General features: G+C 36.5%; 2 protein-coding genes across 7 annotated transcripts in view; one reads left to right on the top strand and one right to left on the bottom strand.

Moving 5' to 3' along the window:
• The window catches only part of LOC126849491 (uncharacterized), a 143,650-nt gene that overhangs the window by 46,867 nt on the left and 72,111 nt on the right, over positions 1–24,672 (bottom strand). For 3 of the 5 annotated variants that reach the window (XM_050591406.1, XM_050591413.1, XM_050591422.1), the window contains exons 15-16: positions 23,130–23,288; positions 2,706–2,989 (exon numbers count right to left, since the gene is read on the bottom strand). In XM_050591406.1, the coding sequence (XP_050447363.1) occupies positions 23,133–23,288 (156 nt within the window). In that variant the 3' untranslated portion in view covers positions 2,706–2,989; positions 23,130–23,132. Of the gene's footprint in view, positions 1–2,705; positions 2,990–23,129; positions 23,289–24,672 lie in introns of those variants that run through there. The other 2 variants (XM_050591398.1, XM_050591390.1) reach the window with 2 other exon arrangements.
• Positions 11,522–24,672, top strand: part of LOC126851197 (uncharacterized) — a 91,187-nt gene continuing 78,036 nt past the window's right edge. For both annotated transcript variants that reach the window (XM_050594905.1, XM_050594896.1), the window contains exon 1: positions 11,522–11,725. In XM_050594905.1, the coding sequence (XP_050450862.1) occupies positions 11,658–11,725 (68 nt within the window). In that variant the 5' untranslated portion in view covers positions 11,522–11,657. The remainder of the gene's footprint in view (positions 11,726–24,672) is intronic.

The following is a 24,672-nucleotide window of genomic DNA, read 5'->3' as shown; positions in this document are numbered from 1 at the left end:
AAAGCAACATTCTGTTGCATTGTCAACCACGGAGGCAGAATACGTAGCTGCGTGCCAAGCGGTAAAGTAAATTTCGTGAATGAAAAATCTAGTCAAGAACTTACTCGATGTCAAAGAAATCCCTACTAAGCTATATCTAGATAACCAAAGTGTAATATGACTGATTAAAAACTTAGTATTTCACAAACAGAGTTAACACATCGAGGTACGGTATCACTACGTACGAGAGCGATACAAGAAGGACGAGTTCTTGCTGGAATACTTACTTTCGAGGGAGCAGCAGCTTATGGCGAATTCGATTAATGTGCACTCGCTTCGTTTCAGTGACTAGTAACTTTTTGTTACTAGAGCTTGAACCATTCAGAAGAAAAGTAAAACATTACAAAGTATGTAAACAGAAATAAAATAAACTATTAAAATATGTATATATATATATATATATATATATATATATATATATATATGTTATTATTTTATAACATTTTCACTTACTTATCAGTAGTTTATAAATTTTTTATAAAAATTGAATTTGTGCGCACTAAATAATATCTTCATTGCATATTATGTAATATATATTTTTGTATAATTATAGCTTCAAGTATGTTATATTTTATACTTTATGTTATTAGTCACAGATTTTAAAAGAAAAAAATGGATACAAGTACAGAGAGTACCAGTACTAAAGAGAAAAGCGAACTAAGTACTTAGTGTGAGGAAAGTACATTATTAGTTTATTATTAAATAAATATGAACAATATTTACCTTTAATTGGGCTAATGAAGCAATTCAAATGTAAAAAATCAATGTGGATACAAATATTGAATGATATTGCAACAGACTTAAATATTGTACGAAGTAATGTACAATGTGAAAATCGTTATAAAACTATTTTAAAACGTAAATGCAATCTGTAAGAAATAATTAACAATCAGGTGCAAAACAAACAAAAGTGGAATTCGAAGATGAGTTAAACTAGATAAAGGCTATTGATAATAGTATAGAATCTGAGATATTGCAAGGTCCAGGAAAAATAACTGAAAAACATAAAGAAAAAATAATGAATAAAGAAAATACAATGAATTGTACAATAGAGAAGACAACAAAAAAATGTATAAATGAAACTTTATTGCAGATTCAAAAAGATAGAGGAAAAAAGAGAAAAAAGATAAAGAAAAACTAGAAATATTACGTACTTTTATGACAATCTTTTCAAAAAGCAATGATACAATTGATTCAGATAATGAATAAAAACAGCGTACTTTTCTTACCTTATTTTGAAATGCTTACGTATGTCTAAAAATTTAAGTAGATACATATTTTTAAAGTTTAAATATAATTACAAGTACTTCACTCTTGTTCGTTTCTTCTCCAAAGTTACAAGTATTTCACTCTTGTTCGTTTTGCATGTGTTCCTAATTGTTGAATGTTTAAGTATTTACAAGTCTTGCAGTTTAAATAGTACAAATGATATTTCATTGTTACTTAAGTTACATTATGTTATATTAAAGTGCTTATATAATTTTTTATTATGTTATACAATTAAAAACATTTTATGTTATATAATATTGAAGAGATGTTTGTTTACGTTATATATATAATATATAATATATAGTTTTTGTTATTTAATAGTAAAATGTTTTATGTTCATTTGGAAAAAATTATTTCAGTTTAAAATTATTTCAAGTTTACTTGGTGAAAGTGCATTAATATGAAAGAAATTATAATCTTAAAAAATTTTCTTTAACTGAAACAATTTTCTTTAAAATGTTAATTTAAATATTTTTAATTATAAGTTTATATAATTATAAATAAAATAGATCTTCTGTTTTGTAGAAAGTTTGATTTATGCATACATTTATGTTATAATAAATTTATTTGTATTACATATTTTCTAATTAAAGGCTAATAAATTACAAATAATATCTCTTTTATCTCATCCTTCATTCTATCGTTCGGATTCTGCTCATTATTGATATGCCTTTCATTACATTTTTCATTTTCAACATCTAAATAATCATTATTCATAATACATATATTATGTAACACACAAACAGGAAATAATAAAATTAACCGAGTATTTAACTGTAAAATAATCTAATTGCGTTAATTGCCTGAATCTTTGTTTCAATAATCCAAACGCATTTTCTATTTTAACTCTTGTCGTAGACAATTTGTAATTATAATTTCGTTGAGCGGCTGTAAGATTACCATAATCTCTCTATATGGTGTTAATAAATATTTTCTTAAATGCCGCATCGCCTAATAGGTGATAATCTTCTGATATAGTTTTTATTTCATCACTTAAAAATGATAATTTAAATATTCTTGCATTATGTATTTTATTGGGAAGATCCATAAAAGCATCTAAAAATAATTTATTGGTATCACAAATAGCTTGTAATGTCAGAGATGGGTAATCATATCTATTAACATAAATGATATTAACATAAATAATCATGTCTATTAACATAAGTGCTTTTGATTTTATTAACAGGAATTCTAATTTTAATATATGTTCCAATAAATCCAATAATTCCAGGAAATCCACTTATCTAAAATAAAATTATTTTGTGTTGAAGATATTTTAAATAAAATAAATTTCATATATCAATAATAATATATTCTTAATTTTTAATTAAATAATAATAATAATATAATAATTAATAAATTATTTAATAATAATAATTAATTATAGTATAATAAAAATTATAATTAATAATTACTAGTCTATTATTTATTACACATATATTATACATATATATTTATCTTTTTAAAATATATTTATTTTTAATATTTATAAAATAAACATATTAATTATGTCTTGAAACTTGCGAGCAACCTATCTTCTTCTGTCGTCTGTATCAGGCATTTTTATTATATTTGAAGCAATATGTTGTAAAAATTCCATTACATTTGCTCTGATAGCATGAAACGTAGATTCTGCTACATTAAATCTGAATGCAACATCACTGATTTATTTCTTGCAAACCTGCAAATATAATATTAACATTATTATGTACTTATGTATGCATTAATTACATAAGCATATAAAAATACAAAAGCAAATAAAATACACAATATATATATATATATATATATATATATATATATATATATATATATATATTGTGACGTTGCCGTCCTGCGCGCGTCCACCGGATCTTTTCCCGATCACTGAGCGCGGAATACGCACCCGCGCCGGTCGAAATTAGAGCCGTACCGAAATCTCCACAGGAGCGTTGTTTGTCGGATTCATTTCGTTAGTTTTAATTTCTTTTATTATTATTTTATTCTATTATTTCGATACACTATGGGAGCCTTATCAGAGAAGCGGGAAAGCAGCCGCAAAAACAACAAGCCAGACAACTCGGAAGACGAGGAGCGACCTTCGAGAGGACGTGAGACGGAAGGGAATTATATATTAATAGCCGAATTCGAAAGCGCGATGTGAGGAGCGCGAGAAGACAAAAGGATTTGTGAGCCTTGACGCAGGACCGTGCGGAAACGTGTCCCCGAAGGAATACGAAGGAGCTCCACCGCCGCGAGGCGCGGCGGAGAAAAAAGAGATCGTCAAGAGTCACCAGTGCGTTCTCGATCCTGAGATTCCGATGGGACCTGCCGATGCTCCTCAGAAGGGCCCAGCGAAAATTATTGATTGCGATCTCGGGGATCTGCACGCCCCCGATACGATCATGAGCGTGTTGCTCGGCGGCTGTTTCGCGTGTTATCACGCGATTGGTCGTGATAACACGCATCACGATTGCGCATCCCCGGCTGGCCCGGCGTTACCGATTCCAGACCGCGACGATTCCGGGTCAGACTGGCGCGCAGAGTAGCGTGCGATAGACAGGTGTTAGAGAGGACGAATTTTTGCGAGCTTTACAAGCGTGAACGTGTGCGGAGAGATCCCGGACGAAAGCAAGGGGACCGAGAGAAAATACGGCCCGATCCCGACGGATTCCGAGGACGAGGCCAGACGCGGAGAAGCCGCCAGAATCCCGGACTCCCGGAGGGAGAGCATCGACCCGGTATAATTGCGCTCGGGCATAGACTCGACCGACCTTGATTTAACGGCTTATTTTCTGCGGCGCTAAGTCTCTGACATCCAATCTTCCGCGAATTTATAAATCGAATAAGCCACCGCTTATCTTTGTTTATCCATCCGGACACAACTCTTCCAAGTTAATAAAGCTTTTATTTCCTTGTTACGCTGAACGGCTTTACTTTCTTTTTGCATTTGTCGCTCTGTCTTTGTCGCCTTATGCCTTTATATCGCGTTCGTTCAACAAACGCCCTGCCCCTTGACCGTTAGGTGAGCTAGTCCGTCCGCAACGAAATCTACTTCTTTCTTTCGCGTCTTTTTCACGCCTATCTCGCGTATTTGACAAATTGATACGTGCAAGACCGTATTTGGCGCCCAATTTAAATTCTCGCGAGTTTTAAGGTTTTGTCACGACACGCGCAGAACATCTTGCACCCCGTTCCCTCCCGGCGTGTAATTATATTTCGATTCACTCTTTTTTTTTGTCGACGATCCCTTGTCACGCATCTCCCGTCTGGCAAATCATTCTCTCGTTCGTCGGCGCAACGGAACATCCACGCGATGGAGAGATCGCGATGGCGGACGCGCGCAGCGTTCGACGGTTCGATTTGGAGGGAAAAATCGTCACAAAGCTTAGCGCCCAACGTGGGGCGCCACGTTGATAGAAAGGGAGTTTTAGAAAATCGTGTTGAATTCGAGGGGAACGTAAGAGGCGCGTTGTTCAGGATATTTCGATCGCAAACTTCGCGAAAAGCGACAAATAATAAGCTTTTCTTTTTTTACTTCTTTTTCGTTCTTTTTCAGTCTTCTTCATACGTTGTGCGCCCGTGAATCAATTACTTAACGAAAAAATCGTAATTTTTGTAATCTCATAAACAATTAAGAATTAATTTGAAATTTAGTGAAAAATTATTGGTTCGAAAATTATTCGATATTATCGCGAAAATAATTTCGAATTTAACCGTCGTGAGAAGTTCGTTCGTACCATGTTTATGTGTATTATTAGCCTTTGTTTGGCTGTTCGAGATATCTGTTTTTCTGTCTTTTCGTGTTCGCGCTGGGATTGTATTATTTTATTGTCGGCGTGTAACGGTCGTGCGTGTTTACGTCTCGAATTCGAGTATCGGGAAGACCATATGAGTCGAGTCGATCCCGAGGACGATTGGGTTTTTGTTTTGAATCACGAACAACTTGTCGAGGAATTACATAGGCGTAAACTTTCGACGGACGGAAGTTATTCGATTTTAACCGCTCGATTGTTGCGTCGCATGCGTGACGATAGGGAAGGATTTCGAATATCGTCCGCGGATAGAGAGGACGGGATGTCGGATACCGAGAGTCTGGAGCTCCTGGGAGAACCGATACATCCGGATAGTCCAATGCCGTGCTACAGTCCGCCAGGGCCGTTGCGCTCACCGGGTATACCCCGCACCCCCGAACATAATTCTACGCGCAAGTCTCCTGGGAATTCCGCAATGACCGCGTATAATGTCATGAGATAATGGAATTTAAAATTTTCGGGTGCGCGAGGGGAAGATGCTGAAACATTTTTGATGCATATTGAAGAGGGTCGCGATTTAGTGCCGGTAGCGGATGAGGATATTCTCCGCTACTTACTATTCTTTTTATCGGGTATCGTGCTACATTGGTTTCGCGGAAGACGAGATCCATTATCGACGCGATCGATGGGCTGCGTTTAGATCCGCGTGGCGTACGCGATTCAGAGATCCGGATTTTCAGTTCGCGCTGAGAGATAATAAAGCGAACGCAGGGGGAACAGGAGTCCGTGGCGGATTATCTGACGTGCTTGAGGCATGTACGATCGGTTGTCGCCGGCTTGGAGTGCGGCGGAACAAGTTAGTTACGCGTTTCGAAATATATTGCCGCGTTTGCAGATCGGATGCGCCGGGATGATGTGGACGATCTCGACGCGTTAGAGGATATAGCGACTCGCATAAAAACCAGTCATCAATTAGCGCAGCGTTATCGCACTCCGCCGACTCCCGATAAATCCTTGTTCCCTGACCTTGCCTACCGATCGCCACGCCATGTTGACAAGCAAGCGCATAAACATGACACGGTCGCTGCGTTAAATATTTCGTCGAGTTCTGCCGAGTCGGGGACTGCCTCGCGCAAGGAAAAACGGCGAAAAGATCGCGCCGCGAAAACCTCGATCGACCGAGCGTCGGTGACTTCGAGTACGGCATCCAGGCAATCCTCGACATCCGGAAATCGGCCGTCGCGCGTATCTACCGCGAAATGTTGGAATTGTGATGCATCGGTCATCTATCGCGCGATTGTGAGGCCGCGCCGCGCATGCATTGTTATCGTTGCAGTCACGCCGAAATAACTTTGCGCACATGTCCTGATTGTTCGGGAAAAGAATAAGGGGCTCGATTAATGGGGGGAACCCGATTCCTACTCCGAAAATATCCCTATTCGTGTCGTGTAAAATCAATGTGAATTTTCGTATAGTGCGTTTGGTGGTCGTGATGAGTCATTATTATTTTTACGTGTCGAAATTATGGGAAACGAAATACTCGCTCTGTTAGATTCCGGATCGTGTCGCACGTTTCTAGGACCGTCCGCAATCGACTTAGTGAAGGCGTTACGTTTGCAATTTAAAGGTTCGGACGCTAACGCGTAACAACGGCTACGGATCAAACCACACGGATAAAGGGGGAACTCGAAGTACCGATTACGCTCTGTCATCGAGTCAAATCCTTGAAAGTTTACGCGTTACCTACCCTAGCTTTACCGTGTATACTCGGAGTAGATTTTTTGTCTATGTTTGGAAGCGGTGTAAATTTCGTGACACATCGTTGGTATTTTTGGGATTATTCAGATGTGGAGTATGACTTTGATACGAAATTCGGTAATTCATCGTGCCGCGTAAGCGCCACGGGAGGGGAGAGCGCCGAATGGAGGATGGCTTCCGCGAAAACGGAGAAAGCCTCGCAACCAGAGGATGGACCGCCATCCAAAGGACGCTCTCGCCGAATATGGCAAGTTCCCTGGAAGGAGCTCGGATTCCTAGATCGCGTAAAAGTTTGCCTATTTGTTATGGATTAGTTGAGATATCGTCGGCCGAAAAACGACGATTAAAAGATTTTCTCGCGTCAGAGATCGTCGGAGATTCGAGTAAACTCGGGATAACTAATTTGAACATCGGATAGATGTCGGAAATCACGCGCCAATTAAACAGCGCTACTACTCGGTGTCGCCGAAAATTCAGAAGGCAATTTACGCGGAGGTTGATAAAATGTTAGAAGCGGGAATAATTGAGCCGTCGAAAAGCGAATGGGCTAGTCTGGTCGTAATGATAAAGAAATCGAATGGCACCTATCGTTTTTGTCTCGATTTTCGAAAATTAAATACGGTGTCAAAGAAAGACGCGTAACCATTATCATACATGAACTCGATTTTGGATAAATTGCGTACCGCCCGATATATTTCGACTATCGATCTGAGTCAAGCGTATTCATATCCCGTATTTCAGATCCCGCTAGAGTAAAATAGTCGCGAATTAACACGCTTTTACGGTACCGGGTAAGGGCCTTTTTCATTTTACGAGAATTCCGTTTGGTCTTACCGGAGCACCAGACGTTTCAACGCTTATTTGATCATCTTATCAGACCGGAAATGGAACCACACGCTTATTTGGATGATATCGTTGTCGTGACGCGACGTTCGAAGAACATCTCGTTTGGCTGAAATGCGTTTTGGATAGAATCAAAGGAGCCAGTCTTCTCCGGATTAATCCGGAGAAAAGTAAATTTTGTCGAGGTTCGATCGCAGGTTAAATATCTCGGGTTCTTAGTCCAACAAAAGGGGTTAAAGGTCGATCCGGACAAAACCGCGCCGATAGTTGAATACTCGCCGCCGAGAAACCTTAAACAATTATGTCGTTTTATTGGGATGGCATCGTGGTACAAACGATTCATACCGCAATGTGCATCAAAATTAAAAACATGGACGCGTCTCCTCCGGAAGAACTATTCTTGGGAGTGGGGGGAGGACCAAAAATCGACGTTTGAAACGGGCATTATATCACCGCCTACGTTGTCGTGTCCAAAATTTCAGTTACCGTTCGTACTACAAACGGACGCGAGTTCGGTCGGATTAAGCGCTGTGTTAACGCAAGAATCGGAAGACGTGGAACACGTGGTCGCATTTTCAAGTCGCGCGCTATCGGAAGCATAAAAAAAATATTCCACGACAGGAATGCCTGGCAGTATGGGCAATTCGGAAGTTTAGACCGTACTTAGAAGGCTACCAGTTTAAAGTCATTACCGATCATAGCAGCCTTCGTTGGTTGCATAATTTGAAAAATTCAACCGAAGGTTAGCCAGATGGGCTCTCGACTTATTAGAGTACGACTATGAGATCAAATATCGGAAAGGGGCATTAAATCATGTTCCTAACACGCTATCGCGATTATACGACCCCGTCGAATTATGCGCTAATGCGATCACCGGAGATGAATGGTACGACACGCGCGTGCAAAATATCGAAAGCGAGCCGCGTAAATACCCAGGTTGGAAAATCGAGAACGACCAGTTATTTATCGAGAAAATCGAGAACGACTAGTTATTATATATTTCTGAAAACAGAATCCTGTCGTGTCGCAAGTAGTGGACGACTTAATGGAAGCTCGTACTTCCAAGAAATTTTCGTCGCGATGTTATTCGAGCTAATCGTGACGTTTCTCAGGCAGGTCACCTAGGCACCGAAAAAACATATTGGCGAGTATCGCGGCAATATTACTGGCCGCGAATGTTTAGAAAAGTCGCGAATTATATTCGGCATTGTGATACATGTCAACGAACTAAGATGGAACAGAACGTCGGCTTAATGAGGCGAAGAAGGGTTGATACTCCGTAGACGGTCGTCGCTACGGATATCATGGGCTCATTTCTCGCCTCGAGGAGCGGATTCGCGTATCTTCTGGTCATACAAGATTTATTTACGAAATGTGTGGAATGTTGTCCTCTTCGAAGAGCAAACGGTAAAAAGATTCGCGAGGTTATCGAAGACCTAGTTATAAATCGATGGGGAACCCCTCGTGTATTGTTAACGGATAATGGGACCGAGTTTATCAATCGCGACTTAAAAGCCTTCGCGGAAGAACATGATATCGCGCACGTGACTGTACCGCCTTATCATCCGCAAGCAAATCTGGTGGAACGAGTAAATCGAATGTTGAAGACGATGATCACTGCATTTATCGAGCAGGATCATCGAGATTGGGATCTGCACTTGGTAGAATTTCGTTTCGCGTATAATTCGGTGTATCATACGTCGTTACAGGCTACGCCTGCGTTTTTGAATTTCGGTAGGGAACCGTCGGGGATAAATTCGAGGCGAGAGGCTCCGGAGCCCGAGTTCGAGATTGAGGAAGCCGCGACCGGTAAATGAAAGGAACGTATGGAGCGAATTCAAGCTTTGCGAAACTGGGTGGTAGAGAATATAGAAGCCGCTCATCAGAAGCAATCGCGTTATTATAATTTGCGTAGACGCGATGTACGCTTTGTAATCGGCGATAAGGTGTTGAAAAGACAACATGTATTGTCATCCGCAGCGCATGCCATCTTAGCGAAATTAGCGACGAAATATCATGAGCCGTTCATCATCTCGAAGATATTGTCGCCAGTCGTCTATGAGCTGGCGGACGAAGAGAATAAGGTGATTGGAAAGACCCATGTCGAGGATCTGAAACCTTATATTGCCTCTCGTTAGGTTGAGCTACCGAGAGTTGTCGGAGGAAGAATGAGCTTCCGCAATTTCCTCCGTGAATGCGCGGAGCATTTAGACGCGGTGGCCAGCAGCCACTCCGATTTCTGGGCGGGCCTACGAGAGGAGCTGGGAAGGATCCAAATATCCCGTGGGGCTCAAAAATATCGGGCCGTCCAGACCGTAATCGACATGGCCAGTAAGTCGACCCAGACCGAGCCGAGGATGAGCGCAGGCACGTCACGGGCGAGCCCGGAGGAGCGGGCACCCGCCCAATCACTACGCTTCCGGGAGGGACCGCCGGAGCCCCGTCATAGAGACCAGCCGATGCACCCGAAGGGGTGCTGGAATTGCGAGGATCGCACCGCTACAGTGCGTGCTCCGAGCCGTGTCAACAGTTTTGCTATCGGTACGGCGAAGTCGGCTGCATTCTTAAGGATTGCCCAACATGTGGTGAAATCGGAGGACGGAGGGCCCACTCCGTAATCACCGTTCCCGCAGCGTGGAGAACGTTCGCCGTAGGGAGAGATCATCCAGTCGGGGCCGCTTCCGCTCTGGCCTGAATTAGGTCCATGTTTTTTTGTTTTGTAGGCTTCCTCTCCCGCTACCGCGTTTACTTTTTTTTCCGTTTTTTTGTCCCGTTCGAGGCTCGAGATGCCGTTTATCTCTTGGTTTTTTTTGTCCGTACCCCTTCCTCGGACACCTTCGTATGGCGGACACATTTTTGGTTTGCGGAGTATCCACTGAGCCATATAAAATAAAAATAGTTTTTGTACTCTGGCATATTGTTCCTTACCTACTCCTCCCACCTCTGCGAGGCGCCAGCAAGCGCTAGGACTGGAGGACCCGTCGACGTAGGTTGGATACGACTGCAGGGAGACGATTATGTTCGGTCCCGTAAAGTTGCGTCGGTTGGCGAATGTTTTTGTTGTGATTGGTTATCGTCCACTTTGTGTTTTGAGCCAATGCTCTGGAGGTTTCGATAGTTCTCTGACGCACGAAAATCCGAAGAATCGGTATGGTAGCTGTCGGGATGATCGATGTCAGTACGATTTCTCTTGAGAGTGGAGGGTGTAACGTTGCCGTCCCATGCGCGTCCACCGGATCTCTCCCCGATCGCTGAGCGCGGAATATGCACCCGCGCTAGTCGAAAAACATTAGAGCCGTACAGAAATCTCCAGAGTGGCGTTGTTTGCCGGATTTATTTCGTTAGTTTTAATTTCTTTTATTATTCTATTATTTCGATATACTATGGGAGCCTTATCGGAGAAGTGGGAAAGCGGCCGCAAAGACAACAATCCAGACAACTCGGAAGACGAGGGGCGACCTTCGAGAGGACATGAGACGGAAGGGAATTATCAACAGCCGAATTCGAAAGCGCGAGGTGAGGAGCGCGAGAGGACAAAGGAATCCGCGCGCCTTGACGCAGGACCGTGCGAAGACGTGTCCCCGAAAGATCCCGAAGAAGCTCCACCGCCGCGAGGCGCGGCGCGGAAAAAAAGAGGTCGTTGAGAGTCACCAATGCGTTGCTCGATCCCGAAATTCCGACGGGACCCGCCGATGTCCCTCAGAAGGGCCCTGCGAAAATTATTGATCGCGTTGGTCTGCGCGCCCCCGGTACGATCATGAGCGTGTCGTCCGGCGGCTGTTCGCGTGTTATCATGCGATTGGTCGTGATAACACGCACTCCGATTGCGCATCCCCGGCTAGCCCGCCGTTACCGATTCTAGATCGCGACGATCTCGAGTCAGACTGGCGCAGAGAGTAGCGTGCGACAGACGGGTGTTAGAGAGGACGAATTGCGAGCTTTACAAGCGTGAACGTGTGCGGAGAGATCCCGGACGAGAGCAAGGGGACCGAGAGAGGGTACGGCCCGATTCCGATGGATCCCGAAGACGAGGTCAGACGCGGAAAAACCTCCAGACTCCCGGAGAGAGAGCATCATTGCCGGTGAGGTTATCCCATTGGATCGTAGCCACGCGTGTTCGCGATATCGGAATCGCGTCGTTCTGCCGTCGTGGCCGCAATTTGGTGTTATTTTTGCGTTCGAGCTCCGCTCGAAATTTTAGTGTTTATCGCGTCGCCCTTAGCGACTTAATTGCGACTGCGATACGGCCACGTCGGCAAGCGATTCGAGCCCCGAAGCTTCCCGAATATTGGTTTCGCGGATTCAATTATTAGTGCGCGTTATATACCGCATAAGTCGTCTCTCTGGAGATCGCGGCTCGGTAATACGGCGTAATATAATAGTCGCGAAATTTCTCGCCCGCCTAGTCCGGTATTCGTGAGTAGTCTGTCGTTGAGTGTGAGTGTGTCTCGCGATTATATATTTCTTTGCTTAGTCATCGAGTGTGAGTGTGTTTCGTGCGGATATATTTTTGTTTATTTCTTTTGCCGAATAATATGCGTGAAGTGAATGAGCAATAGAGTGATTTCGCGGTTGGTGCGTAAAATTGCACAGAGCGTTGCGAGCTATATTTGTGCGGTGTATGCTTAGGGGTGCACTGGTTGTATGTGGAACGTACGGCATGTTAAAATAGTGAGCGACATATTATCAATCCACGAGGGGTTCGATACTCGATCCGGTATAATTACGCTCAGGCATAGGCCCGACCTTGATTTAACGGCGGCTTATTTTCTGCGGCGTTAAGCCGTCTCTGACATCCAATCTCGCTTCCGCGAATTTATCAACACCGAATAAGCCACTGCTTATCTTTGTTTATCCATCCGGACACAACTCTTTCAAATTAATAAAGCTGTTATTTCCTTGTTACGCTAAACGGTTTTATTTTCTTTTTGCGTGTATTTGTCGCTCTGTCTTTGTCGCCTCTTGCCTCTATATCGCGTTCGTTCAACATACGCCCTGCCCCTTGACCATTAGGTGAACTAGTCCGTCCGCGACGAAATCTACTTCTTTCTTTCGCGTCTTTTTCGCGCCTATCTCGCGTATTTGACAAATACGTGCAAGACCGTATCTGGCGCCCAATTTAAATTCTCGCGAGTTTTAAAGTTTTGTCACGACACGCGCGGAATACCTTCCACCCCGTTCCCTCCCGGCGTGTAATTATATCTCGATTCACTCTTTTTTTTTTGTCTACGATCCCTTGACCCGCATCTCCCGTCCGGCGAATCATACTCCCGTTCGTCGGCGCAACGGAACATCCGCGGAACGGAGTGATCGGGACGGCGGACGCGCGCATCGTATGACGGTTCGACGCGGAAGGGAAAATTGTCATAATATATATATATATATATATATATATATATATATATGTATATATGTATATATGTATATATTATAAAAATGAAAATGATTGTGTATCACTATTTATAACATTGTGTCCATCATGTCCTTGTGCTGCATAAAAAATTTCTGAGTTTGCGTACATATCACGTAATTTATCAAATGTTCTTCGTTTTAAACGAAAATGTAGCTGAAACTAAATAAAAGAGAGATATTTTAAATATGAAATAATATAATAAATGTACAGATAACACGCTTCTTAGAATGAAAACTTTAGGAGAACTTCTTGAGGAAAACATTCAGTTATCTTGAAAATGATATCCAGATGGTACCTCATAATCATTATTTACCAGAGGCATCTACTAAGAGAAAGATATCTCTCTTTAAGATATCTCATTTGAGAGATTTCTTGAAAGTGTTATCTTTTTGATATCATATAAATAATATCAGTTTGATCTCTCATAAAAGATATCATTATGTTGTATGGTTTTTGAGCCTTCAAATGCGCTTTTATATGGACAGTTCAGAAACCAGACAAAATTATATGATATCTTTAATGAGAAATCCATTTAATTTTTAAGAAGATATCATAAAAATAACATATTCAAGAAGCAGGCTTAACCTAAAAAATTGTATGTACTAGTACTAATAAAAATATATTTTTATTAGTACTAGTACATATATTGGTAGTACAATAATGGAAATTTAGTGCTTAGAAATAAATAGACATTTAATGCTTTTAATAAGTGCTAGTACAATATAATAAAAAATACAGAACGGTACGTTTCACAGTAAGTAAAACATTAATTGATTTCTATATTCTACTTCGATATTCTATAATCTTAAAATAAATATTTATAATAAATTAATAATTAATCCTCTATTAGGTTATAATGAATGAAAATAATACACCATAGATACCGCAAACTTTTAGATTAATATACTTCAAAGATGTCTGAACGAAAAGCATTTAGAAATTTATCTAAAAGTCAAAGGAATCGAAGACTTTTGTTTGTAAAATCTGCAATCCAACTTGCAATTCAAATCAAAAAAATATTAATGATAACGTGCATCCACGACAAGAAAATGTATTATAAGACAATTATTCGGTTATTGAAACAGAAGTTTGTGATCATAAAAATGAATGTCATGTACATGAAGTATTAAGTAATAAAATGGACACTGAACTATGTTCATACAAAGTAATTATTACAAAAAAAAAACAGAATTAAATTTTAAAAAAGAATTAATGCAATGGGTATGTCGATTTAACATCAGTCATAAGGCCACAGGAGCTTTATTAAAAGTTTTAAAAAATGTTGAAAATATTAGCGAATTACAAAATCTTCCATTGGATTTACGTACATTTTTGCATATACCAAAAAATGTTATGTTACGCAATGTATCACCAGGTCAATATTTCCATTATGGTTTAAAGAACGTCCTGATTGATCATTTAAGAGCTTTAGATATAAATAAAGTATCTCATGATATTCAAATAAATATTAATATAAATGGATTATCATTGGCAAAAAGTTCTAAAAGTCAATTATATCCAATATTAGGTCAAATTTATCCAATAATTGCTGAATCATTTATTATTGGTGCTTATCATGGATATAATAAACCAGAATGTCCTAATATATTTCTTCAAGATTTTATTAAAGAATATTATAAAACATTACATGATGAAGGTTTCCAGTTTGATGGAAATTTACAATTTAAAAGTAACAATTAGGGCGGTCATATGTGATATACCAGCTCGATTTTTTATAACATGTACAAAAGGATTTAATGGTTACTTTGGCTGTTCAAAATGCACATAACGAAGTAAATACATCTCTTATAGAATATGTTTTGATCTCAATGCAGAATTAAGAACTGATGAAAACTTCATTGAAAGAAAAAATGAAGATCATCACACTGGAACATCTATTTTTGAGTGAGTCTCTATTGCGCACATTATAGATTTTTGATGTAAGTATCATTTTGTATTAGTAATTATATTAGGTTAAATAAACTCTTAACTAGTGCAGTCAATTCAGCTATAACCGAGACAGCCAAGTCTGCAAGATCACGTATTGCAAATTGTGCATTATATATTATGTTAACAGAATTCCGACAGCAATTGAGTATGGTCTGCTGTTTTAATTAATGTTAGCAGAAATGCAACAGAAAATAAGCAATCTTCATGTCATGATATGCTACAATAAATGCTGCAAAATTTAAGCAGAATTTCTTAATATAAAATCATTAGATTTTAAGCATTGCATGTTGACACACTATATCAGCAGAAATTAAATAAAACTTGAACATAACAACATATGTCAACAGAATATCGTCAGAAATCAAGTTCATCTGCAAGCACGGCGTAATGGCAGAAATGCTGCAAAATTTAAGTATGCTTTGTCAGATCAAAAGATAACAGCAAGAACATAGTAGAAACATAGCATGGCCTTAAAATAATAACAAAATCACATCATTCTTAAGATATGTTATATCAAGTTATAGTTCTTTCGTTTACCGCTATATGACGTATCTATCTCGTAATCAAGTTTCCGTTACAGGCAAATATAACGATTGCAAAGCGCGGCTAGAACAAATAGCCCAATTAAATTAAACAAAAATAAAGCCAATCTGCGGAAAAATTAATAGAAGGCTGGATTTTGATATACAGCAAGATATTGTCATTTGAAACAATGTCTCCATCGACATCATTTCTGCTAAAAATTTTATGGGAAAGGAAAAGAGGTGAAAAACAATTTTTCGCGAATATCTTTGAAAATATTGATTTCTCGACATACATAGTTATAAAATTTGTAGCTTATAAAATTTGTTACAAAAAAGGTCTCATTACTTCTTTTGCAGAACCAATTTCGGAAATATTTGCGTACGAATATACAACAGAATGCAGACCTCATAAAGTGATATATATACAGATGTCAAAAGTTTGGATACATTCAAATATCTCGTAAACGTTGCATTTCAGAGAAAAATATTTCAGACAAAAGGCTTAAAAAGACGCATTCAACAATAATAGCTATTTGACCTACCTTGAATGGCGTTGCCAAGATCAAATCAAAGTCAATTTAAAATTTTTAAATGGAAACCCTCATTCTTTATTTCATATTCTTGTAGCTTATCTCGAGAGATTTTCAAAGCTGTATTTTTTGATTATGTATTTTTTTAATTATCATAATTTGATATATTTCTATCTTAATTTGATATATTTTAATATAAAATATAAAATATCTCGTAAATTATTTAGTTTTCTACAATTGTATCGTAATACTTTTATGTACAGAATAATAAGATAAATCAAATGGTATACAGAAAATAATTGTTTTAAAGAAAAGTATGCAATTATTGCAATGTATTTTTTTGATGATGGCAACGCCATCCAAAGGCAAACAGCTATTACCGTTGAATGCGTCCTTTATATATATATATATATATATATATATATATATATATATATATATATATATATATTATATGTGTATATAGAAATATTATAACCAATGAGAAACTCTTTGTAGAGTATTTTAGAACCTACCAGTGGAGTGTCCGAAAATATTTCCCATCATGACTTTGAACGACAGTTGCGACACGGGATCGTCCCGTTTACTCACATTACGGATCGGACGCGACAAAATTTCCCGATCAAACACAGGCCCGATCGGACGTCGGCTCGATCGGACACTGTAGCATGTATTTTGTAAGTTGTAAAGCGAGGTCCACCCTGTCTATCGGCGCGGTGAGTGGGGCCGAAGGCCCCCTTGCACCCCCCCCCCGTGTGTGTGTGTGCGCGTGCGCGCATGCTTCCTGTCCATGCATGTACTTTGGTATAGCGCCTATGTCTGATCGAGCCGATGTCCAATCGGGCCGGTGTCCGATCGAGCTTGTGTCCGATCGGATCTATGTCCAATCGGGAAATTTTGTCGTGTTCGATCGGTAATGTGCGCAATCGAGACTCATTCTGCGGCACGATATGCAGCATGATCTTTTGAGCAAAGCGTGATATGAAAAAAAATTGAATGAAAAAAAAGAACGTCTTCGAATTTTAGAAACAGCTGCAGTTATTATACGCAAAGATATTCGATCTGTAGTCGTTGACAACACTAATTAGCCTCCTACAAATGAAATATTCAATAATATAAATGATTAAATTCCATACAGCTTGACTTATTTTTTGGAGGAAATCATATTAAAAATAAAAGAAGAAAACTCGACCAATTTAAATTAAGTACACTTCTATATAAGTCACGTTATCATGGTTAGGTTAGCAGCTCGATTAACATCGTTTATATCTCGACTGCAATTGAGCCTATTGTATAGCCCAAAATTCTATAACCGAATTATTATTAATATTAAATAGTTTATAGAACTATTTCTTAACACGGGTTAGCGAGATATCGCGAAAGGCGTATAATGTTACCAGCACTGTATGAAACTGACAAAGCGAGCCACGCGCCGAGGCTAAGCGATTGCGAAAAGGATCGAACCACCAGAAATGCAAGGAATTTCGATCGGACGATCTTAGCTTGCATTTCGGCCTAATGATTCGAAACAAGCGACATAACTATATATGGTCATGTCGCTAAAGGATCCCCTCCAAAAAATCAACCGAACAAGAAGTAATAAAAGATACTACCGCGAATACGCGGCGGGCAGTCATTAACGAGTGATATTGAACAGTTACCGCGATCAACCTAACTCAAGGAATCGCTAGTCTAGCCACGACACGAATTGTTACTCGAGCGAGGACACAGCTGATCTCGCGACCGCGATCGTGATATCAGGCTCACGCCGACATAACTTTATATGATACGCACAGCTGTAAAAGGGAACGACAGGCAAAAGGAAGCGACTCAATATAGGAGAATAAAAATAATTTATTCAACACAAAAACATATAGTTTTCAACCACACGGCTTTCAACCCTCTCGGCTCCTAAGCCTTAGTGATGAATCCCAAAAAATTCCAGTGCCTCCCCGCGAAACACAACGCTATTTATATTTCTTTATCGACAATTTGGATCTAAACGTATTAGATATTATCTTTTAGATATTTTATCAAGTTTAACTGCATCATATAACGAGATAGTTATGTATGAAGCTGCTGCAGTTTATTATGTTTTCACCATTGATGATCATAATACTGTTTATATCATGGGAATAATTCAAATAATAACTTCATTAAGTGCGATCATAGCAAAACAATCGATAAAAAAATTTTCGAATATGCCAATTGCAAAAGATATTGCTGCCGATCACTGCAAAGGATATTGCTGCTGAATAGATCACTTGCCGAATCAAATTTAAATAAAAATTATGGTGTCTCTGATTTAAAAAAAATTTTATTTGAAAATATCATTCATGATGACAAAACAACTGTTCTATGTTCCGAAAAACAGATATATTATGGATGTATGGAAAACAGATATATTATAGATATATGGAAAATAAAATTGTAGAATTGTCTAAACCAGGATGGAATGAGTATATTAAATATTTAACGAAAAATGATCAAAATTTTGGAAATCTCGAATCTTTGTTTTTACCATTCATCGATCAGTCAGCAATTACAATACAATTTATATGACTTTACGGTGTGCTCTTGAAAAATAGTATGGTCACAGTACATATATTGTCACTTTTGATCAATTTTTGTACATGAAAACTAGAGAAATTGGTAGCATCACCTGAATCATTGGAATTGTCTGAAATTAAACTGAGACTCGGAGGTTTTCATTTGTTCTTATTTTGCATCTTATTTTGACTCATATCATATCAATTGGCTATATAATGGATAGAAGTGGTATTAAAGAAACTCTCAAGGTTATTTATGCATCTTTCCACAATTCATCAATAGATAAAATGCTCAATGGGCATGCTTATGTTCAAGCTATAAAAGCTCATACATTGCTATATATAGCTTAAACAACAATAATATTGAAAGATATAAAAATGATGACGCCCATGAAAATCTTAGAATTTCAAATTGAATTGCAGAACTTGGAGCGACATGGTTATCATTAATGAAATCAATGAAAACAGAGAGAGATGTATCATGAAGAAGAAATATTCAAGCAAGTGTACTATGCAAATGGATTTATGACATGCATGCGACAAATAATGTGTTCGAAGGAATAGAAAAGTTTTGTAATGTACGATTGGATACAATAAAACGGTCGATGCAAGAAATTCACGAATTGAAAGATATAATTGATAGAATTGTAGAAAAATAGTACAGAAATCGATAGAATGATTTACATCTCATAATTCCTTTCCGCAAATAAATCAAATTATGGCTATAGATAGTGGAATCATCGGTGATGATAAAATAAATTGTCACAAGACTTATGAAATTGGCTTTATCTCTATGAGAAGTATGATTGGTGAGCAATTTGATAATATCAAGTTGAAACGCTCAGAGTTCTTCTTATTTTAACGATCCCCAGTTCTGTGAAAGTTCACGATACAAAAGTGGCTGTAGATCCACTTTCATTATTCCAATAAATTTGTATAACAAAAAAATTTGATGACCAATTTCAAGAATTCTTATAATATGACCTAGCTCCATTAGCATTTCTTGATGACATCGGGATGCGAAAACTGAAAAGTCATCTCTTTACGATTGTTTTGAACCAATTGTTGTTGATTTCAATTTTACAGATAATACATAAATCGTTGCTGAAGGATTTCTTTTATATCGTGTCGTATCCAGAAACTGAATGATTGCATTTTTGAAATATAGATATAGAGACATTAATTCCATGCGAAAATATTTTGGTCCTAATGTAATTATTGTATTTGACGATTATAATAATAATAATAGAAAAAATACAAAAGCTAAGAACAACGTCGTCGATCTGCTAAATTTCTTGCATCTACTGAAGTCTTATTTGATGCTTCAATAAATTTCAATGAGTCAAGATAAATTTCTTTTGAACAAAAAGAACAAAAATAGATTTATTTCCATGTTACCCGAAAAATTTGAAATTGTTAACATCAACGTAATACAAGCTGAAGATGCTGTTGATATTCTAATTACTGAAACAGAACTGGAATAATGTAATAAAAATAAAACTATTGTTGTAGATGAAGACGTCGATTTATTAATATTGTTGATTGCATGAACTCCAACCGATAAAGAAATTTATTTTCTCAAACTAGGAAAAGCAAAACTCGAAACAAAAATATATTCTTCAAAAAGTTTTGACTTGTTCCATAAAAGTAAAAATCATATTTTATTTTTACATACAATTACTGAGTGCGATGCGACGTCTTCATTATTTAATAAAAGAAACAAAAAGTGTAAAATTATTTCAAAAACAGAGTAATTTGACGATTTGTGCAGAAATTTTCAAAATTACACAATATTCATCACAATTGATTTCTGATAACGAATACTTTATTTTGGCAATGTACAGTGCTCACATAACGAAATACCAATAGATAATTTTCGATACTGTTTGCTTGTAAAATCTACTAATCTACTAATTGAATAAAGCTCTGAATCAGTTTTTTTTTATGCGGCGTAAATACGGCACACACCTGTACTGTATTTACAAATATATAGAAATAACGTTCTTAACATTGACATAAATCGATATACTTCTCAAATTTTTTTGTTAATAACTTTTTAAAGAACGAGCAACAAAAATCTTTTGAATATTGTTCAGAGTCATGACTTTAACTACATATATTAAGGATTAAAGATTCCCAACAGCATACACGTACTATTTTCACATATCTATTAGTCGTTTATGCCTTTCAATACTCAAAATAATGTTATATTTTTCAAACTTATTTTGTTAATAACTTTTTAACGAACAATGATTAACGGCTAAAATTTTTTGAATGTTGTTTAGGGTCATGACTTTAATAACATATGTCATGGTCAAAGTCAGATGCCTCCTTTTATTTTTACCAAGTGCTGTACATACAAAACGATTATACGCAGAGAGCGATTCCATCAAAGATTTCTTCATAGGAATAATCCATTTCGTTGTATTTTTAACAATATTGTTAAATAATTTTGAGGGATTTTAAATTTATCCCGTAAAAAAATCAATCCAAAGTAACACAGTGACGAACAATGCAAAACAAATTGCAGCCTTGGCCGCAGTTGCATTACATCCATAAGCTCTCGTGAAATTGAAAGGAATTATCCGAAAAAGCTACTCATATTTTATTTACAGACACAAATTATACCTATTATCAATACCTATATATCAAGAATTTAAGAATTGATTGATAGTACTTTTCATCGTCGTTCCGAATTTTGTGGATGAATTCTCCGTTACAAAAATAATTTTATCGAAACTGTTATATTCACGGATAAAACTACATTCACAAGTAAAGAAAATATTAATTTAAAAAATATGTACTATTAATCAATAAAAAATCCACAAATATGTTTTCCATTTAAAAAATCAAAGAGATATCTTCAATTCTCCGAGTGCTTCCATCTAAAAATAATTTCATTTGGCTATCTTATGTTCCTTTTGAAATCATACAGATATTAATATTAAGTAAATCAAGATAATAAAGTCAGGTGATCTGTATGTATGTATGTGTATATATGTATATATATACATACAGGGTGTCCCAAAACTTTTGACACACCCGAAATGTGAAGGTAGATTGGGTTAAACTGAATCGAAAAGTCCTGTACCATTTTTTTGTATAATGCTTAATAAAAGAGTTATTATTGAATAAAATCTGGCCAATCATAGCCGATATTCTTTAGTGAAGCGTACGTTGGTGAGCCGCGCGCCTGATAGTATGCGTGAGCGTTTAGCTGTTACAGCGGCGCATTACTACCAGGCGCGCGGCTCACTGACATGTGTCCGGCTAAAAATCGGCGCTGATTAGCCAGACTTTACTCAATAATAACTTCTTTCTGAAGCGTTATAAAGGAAAATGGTACAGGACTTTTCAACTCAGTTTGGCCCAATCTACCTTCACATTTCGGGTGTGTCAAAAGTTTTGGGACACCTTGTATATATATATATATATATATATATATATATATATATATATATATATATATATACTTAGCTAAAGCTAAGTACCCAATAAAAATATTTGTGATTTTTTAATTTCAAGCGATATCTTATTTGAGATACAAAAATTGAAAACTAGTCAATCACAAATTCGTTTAGATAGTCGTCCATTCATAAATCATTAATGTAGCGCACGTGCAGTTAAATATAACTTAATCTATGGCCAGCTTCAAACTTTTATATCTTAAGAATTAATCTGCTTGCAACAAAAACTTACAAATATTTTTATTATTAAATATTTCAAAAATACAACATTTACTTGTATAATATATAATATTATTTCGGAATAATCCGTACTCTTTACATGAAATTGAACATCTTCAATTAAATGAGAAAATTATATTTCTGTGATTAATAAAACTTCAATTTAATGCAATATGATTTTATACAATATTATTTTGTGCCAATGAGTTCTTGCCATTTTATTTTTTTCTTTTTAATTTATATTTATATATTTAATTTATATTAGAGAAAATATTGCGCGTTGTTCTTTTTGTGTCATAACTATTAATATACAAATTCCTTTTATTTTGTTTCTATATAAATTAAGTTTGTATTACTTTATTATATTTATTCCTATATATAAATTTACAGAATATTACTGTTTTTCTATAAGTAAGGAAGATAAGGTAGGGTTTCAAAATTGAATTTTTTCTTGTCATATGTTATATGTGTGTTATTACTCTCTTCTATTTCTTTTTATCTATATTTATAAAGGGTATTATTCATATAAAAATTGTGTAATTATATTGTTGAATATCATACAAATCATAATTATCGTTAAATTCCGCGATAAAATTAAAAATTTCTGCTTACATTTGATAAATTGAAATTAGAAAAATAGAGAAATTAGATAAAAAAAAAATTTTTTAATAATTTTAAATTATAAAACGAAGTGTATATACACAATAAGAAATAACATATATATCAGATAATCGCTATATCATAATGTTCAGTAATTGCACATCTTTCCCGCTGAATAAAAATTATTCAATGTTATCCTAAAACATCACCAATTAAAAAATATGGAATACATACTTCTCAATCTTCAAGTACATAGAATATCAATTCAAGTACTGTATGCGCATCCTGACTATTTTGTGCAGCTTTATGTAAAACTTGAATTAATTCATTATCTAAGCTCTTCATATAGATAGGCGGCAATTTTATACCCTCGCTTCCAGCTTCATATCCCACCTATATATACAATGAAAATCATGTTTCATAGCACATTTAATAACTTATAATAATTAATCATAACTCCATTATTATACTGTATGTGTGCTTTGTATGATGTGTGCGTGCCCTAAAGTTCGAGGATGATAAAACAGGATAAATCTTCAATATAGCGACGGCCTCACGAAATTTTTTGAAACACATATTTTATGTATTTTGAGACATAGAAACGAATCCGTTGAAAAAAATTGTCGCTCTCGTTCCATTTTTTATATATTCTTCATTAAACATAATAATTTTATGCGTGCAATATTGACGCTGAGTACATTGTTTGATAGGTATATATAAGGAAATGATCTTTCTTGTTATATGTTATTATTGATATTATTTACTGTATTTTCGTCCTAAATGATCCTAAAACCTCTTGAAAAAAGTGGCAGTAACAAATTTTAGTGTTAAGTCAGAAATAGGTTTAAATTAGATTATATATTTTTCGGAAGTGGAACTCCATATAATGTGGGATAAATCTCGCTTTGTAAAGTGCATGGACAGAGTGTTCCATCTCTTCCCTCCTCACCTACGGAGGGGCTCCACTTCCAGAAGATATAACCTAACCCAAATCTATTTCTGATTTAAAATTAAAGTTTATACTTCTTTTTGTGTTTATATTAATGTTTCATAACTTTGAACGGATCGTGACCGCCATTTTTTTTCAAAATCTAGATCACTCAGAACGATGACATATATATCAAGGTCAAGATCGTACATGAGATTGTCCTATTTCTGTATAATTACTGTTTAAAATAAGCATTCAAATACATGAATAAAAAAAGGGATTTTCATATCGTTTTATTTTATCAATATGTCAATATAAAAAACAGGGAAACGATAGCGATATTTTTTTCAACGAATTCGTTTTCTACGCCTCAAACAAAATAAATATGTGAGTTTCAAAGAATTTCATGAGATCGCCTCTATATTGAAGATTTACCGATAACAGATAACAGCATGAAAATTCGTAAAAAATATAGTAAAGGAAGCACATTAGCCATTTTTTATTTCAAGAAAATTAATAATTAAATAACTTTTTATATATAAGAATTTAAAATTTGACCCATCATGAGCGTTAGTTGAAAAATTTTTGTAACTATATGTTAATAATGGCTCAAAAATTTGACTTTTATATTTAAAAAAATTATATTTTTGCAATAAAAATATACATACTTTTTATTATTTAATTTTTCACAAAATTTCATGTTGCAATCTTATTTTCTTCAATTTTCAATATATACAGGGTGTCCGATAATTCGCGGATTACCCTTTAAGGGAAGGTAGAAGGTGTTATTCTGAATAGAAAAGTCCTGTACCATTTTGTGATTTTCTCAATATTTAAGAAAATATTAAT

The sequence above is a fragment of the Cataglyphis hispanica genome, chromosome 1, assembly GCF_021464435.1.
Source record: "Cataglyphis hispanica isolate Lineage 1 chromosome 1, ULB_Chis1_1.0, whole genome shotgun sequence".
NCBI classification, from domain to species: domain Eukaryota; kingdom Metazoa; phylum Arthropoda; class Insecta; order Hymenoptera; family Formicidae; genus Cataglyphis; species Cataglyphis hispanica.
This window is presented reverse-complemented; position numbering and strand designations above follow the sequence as displayed.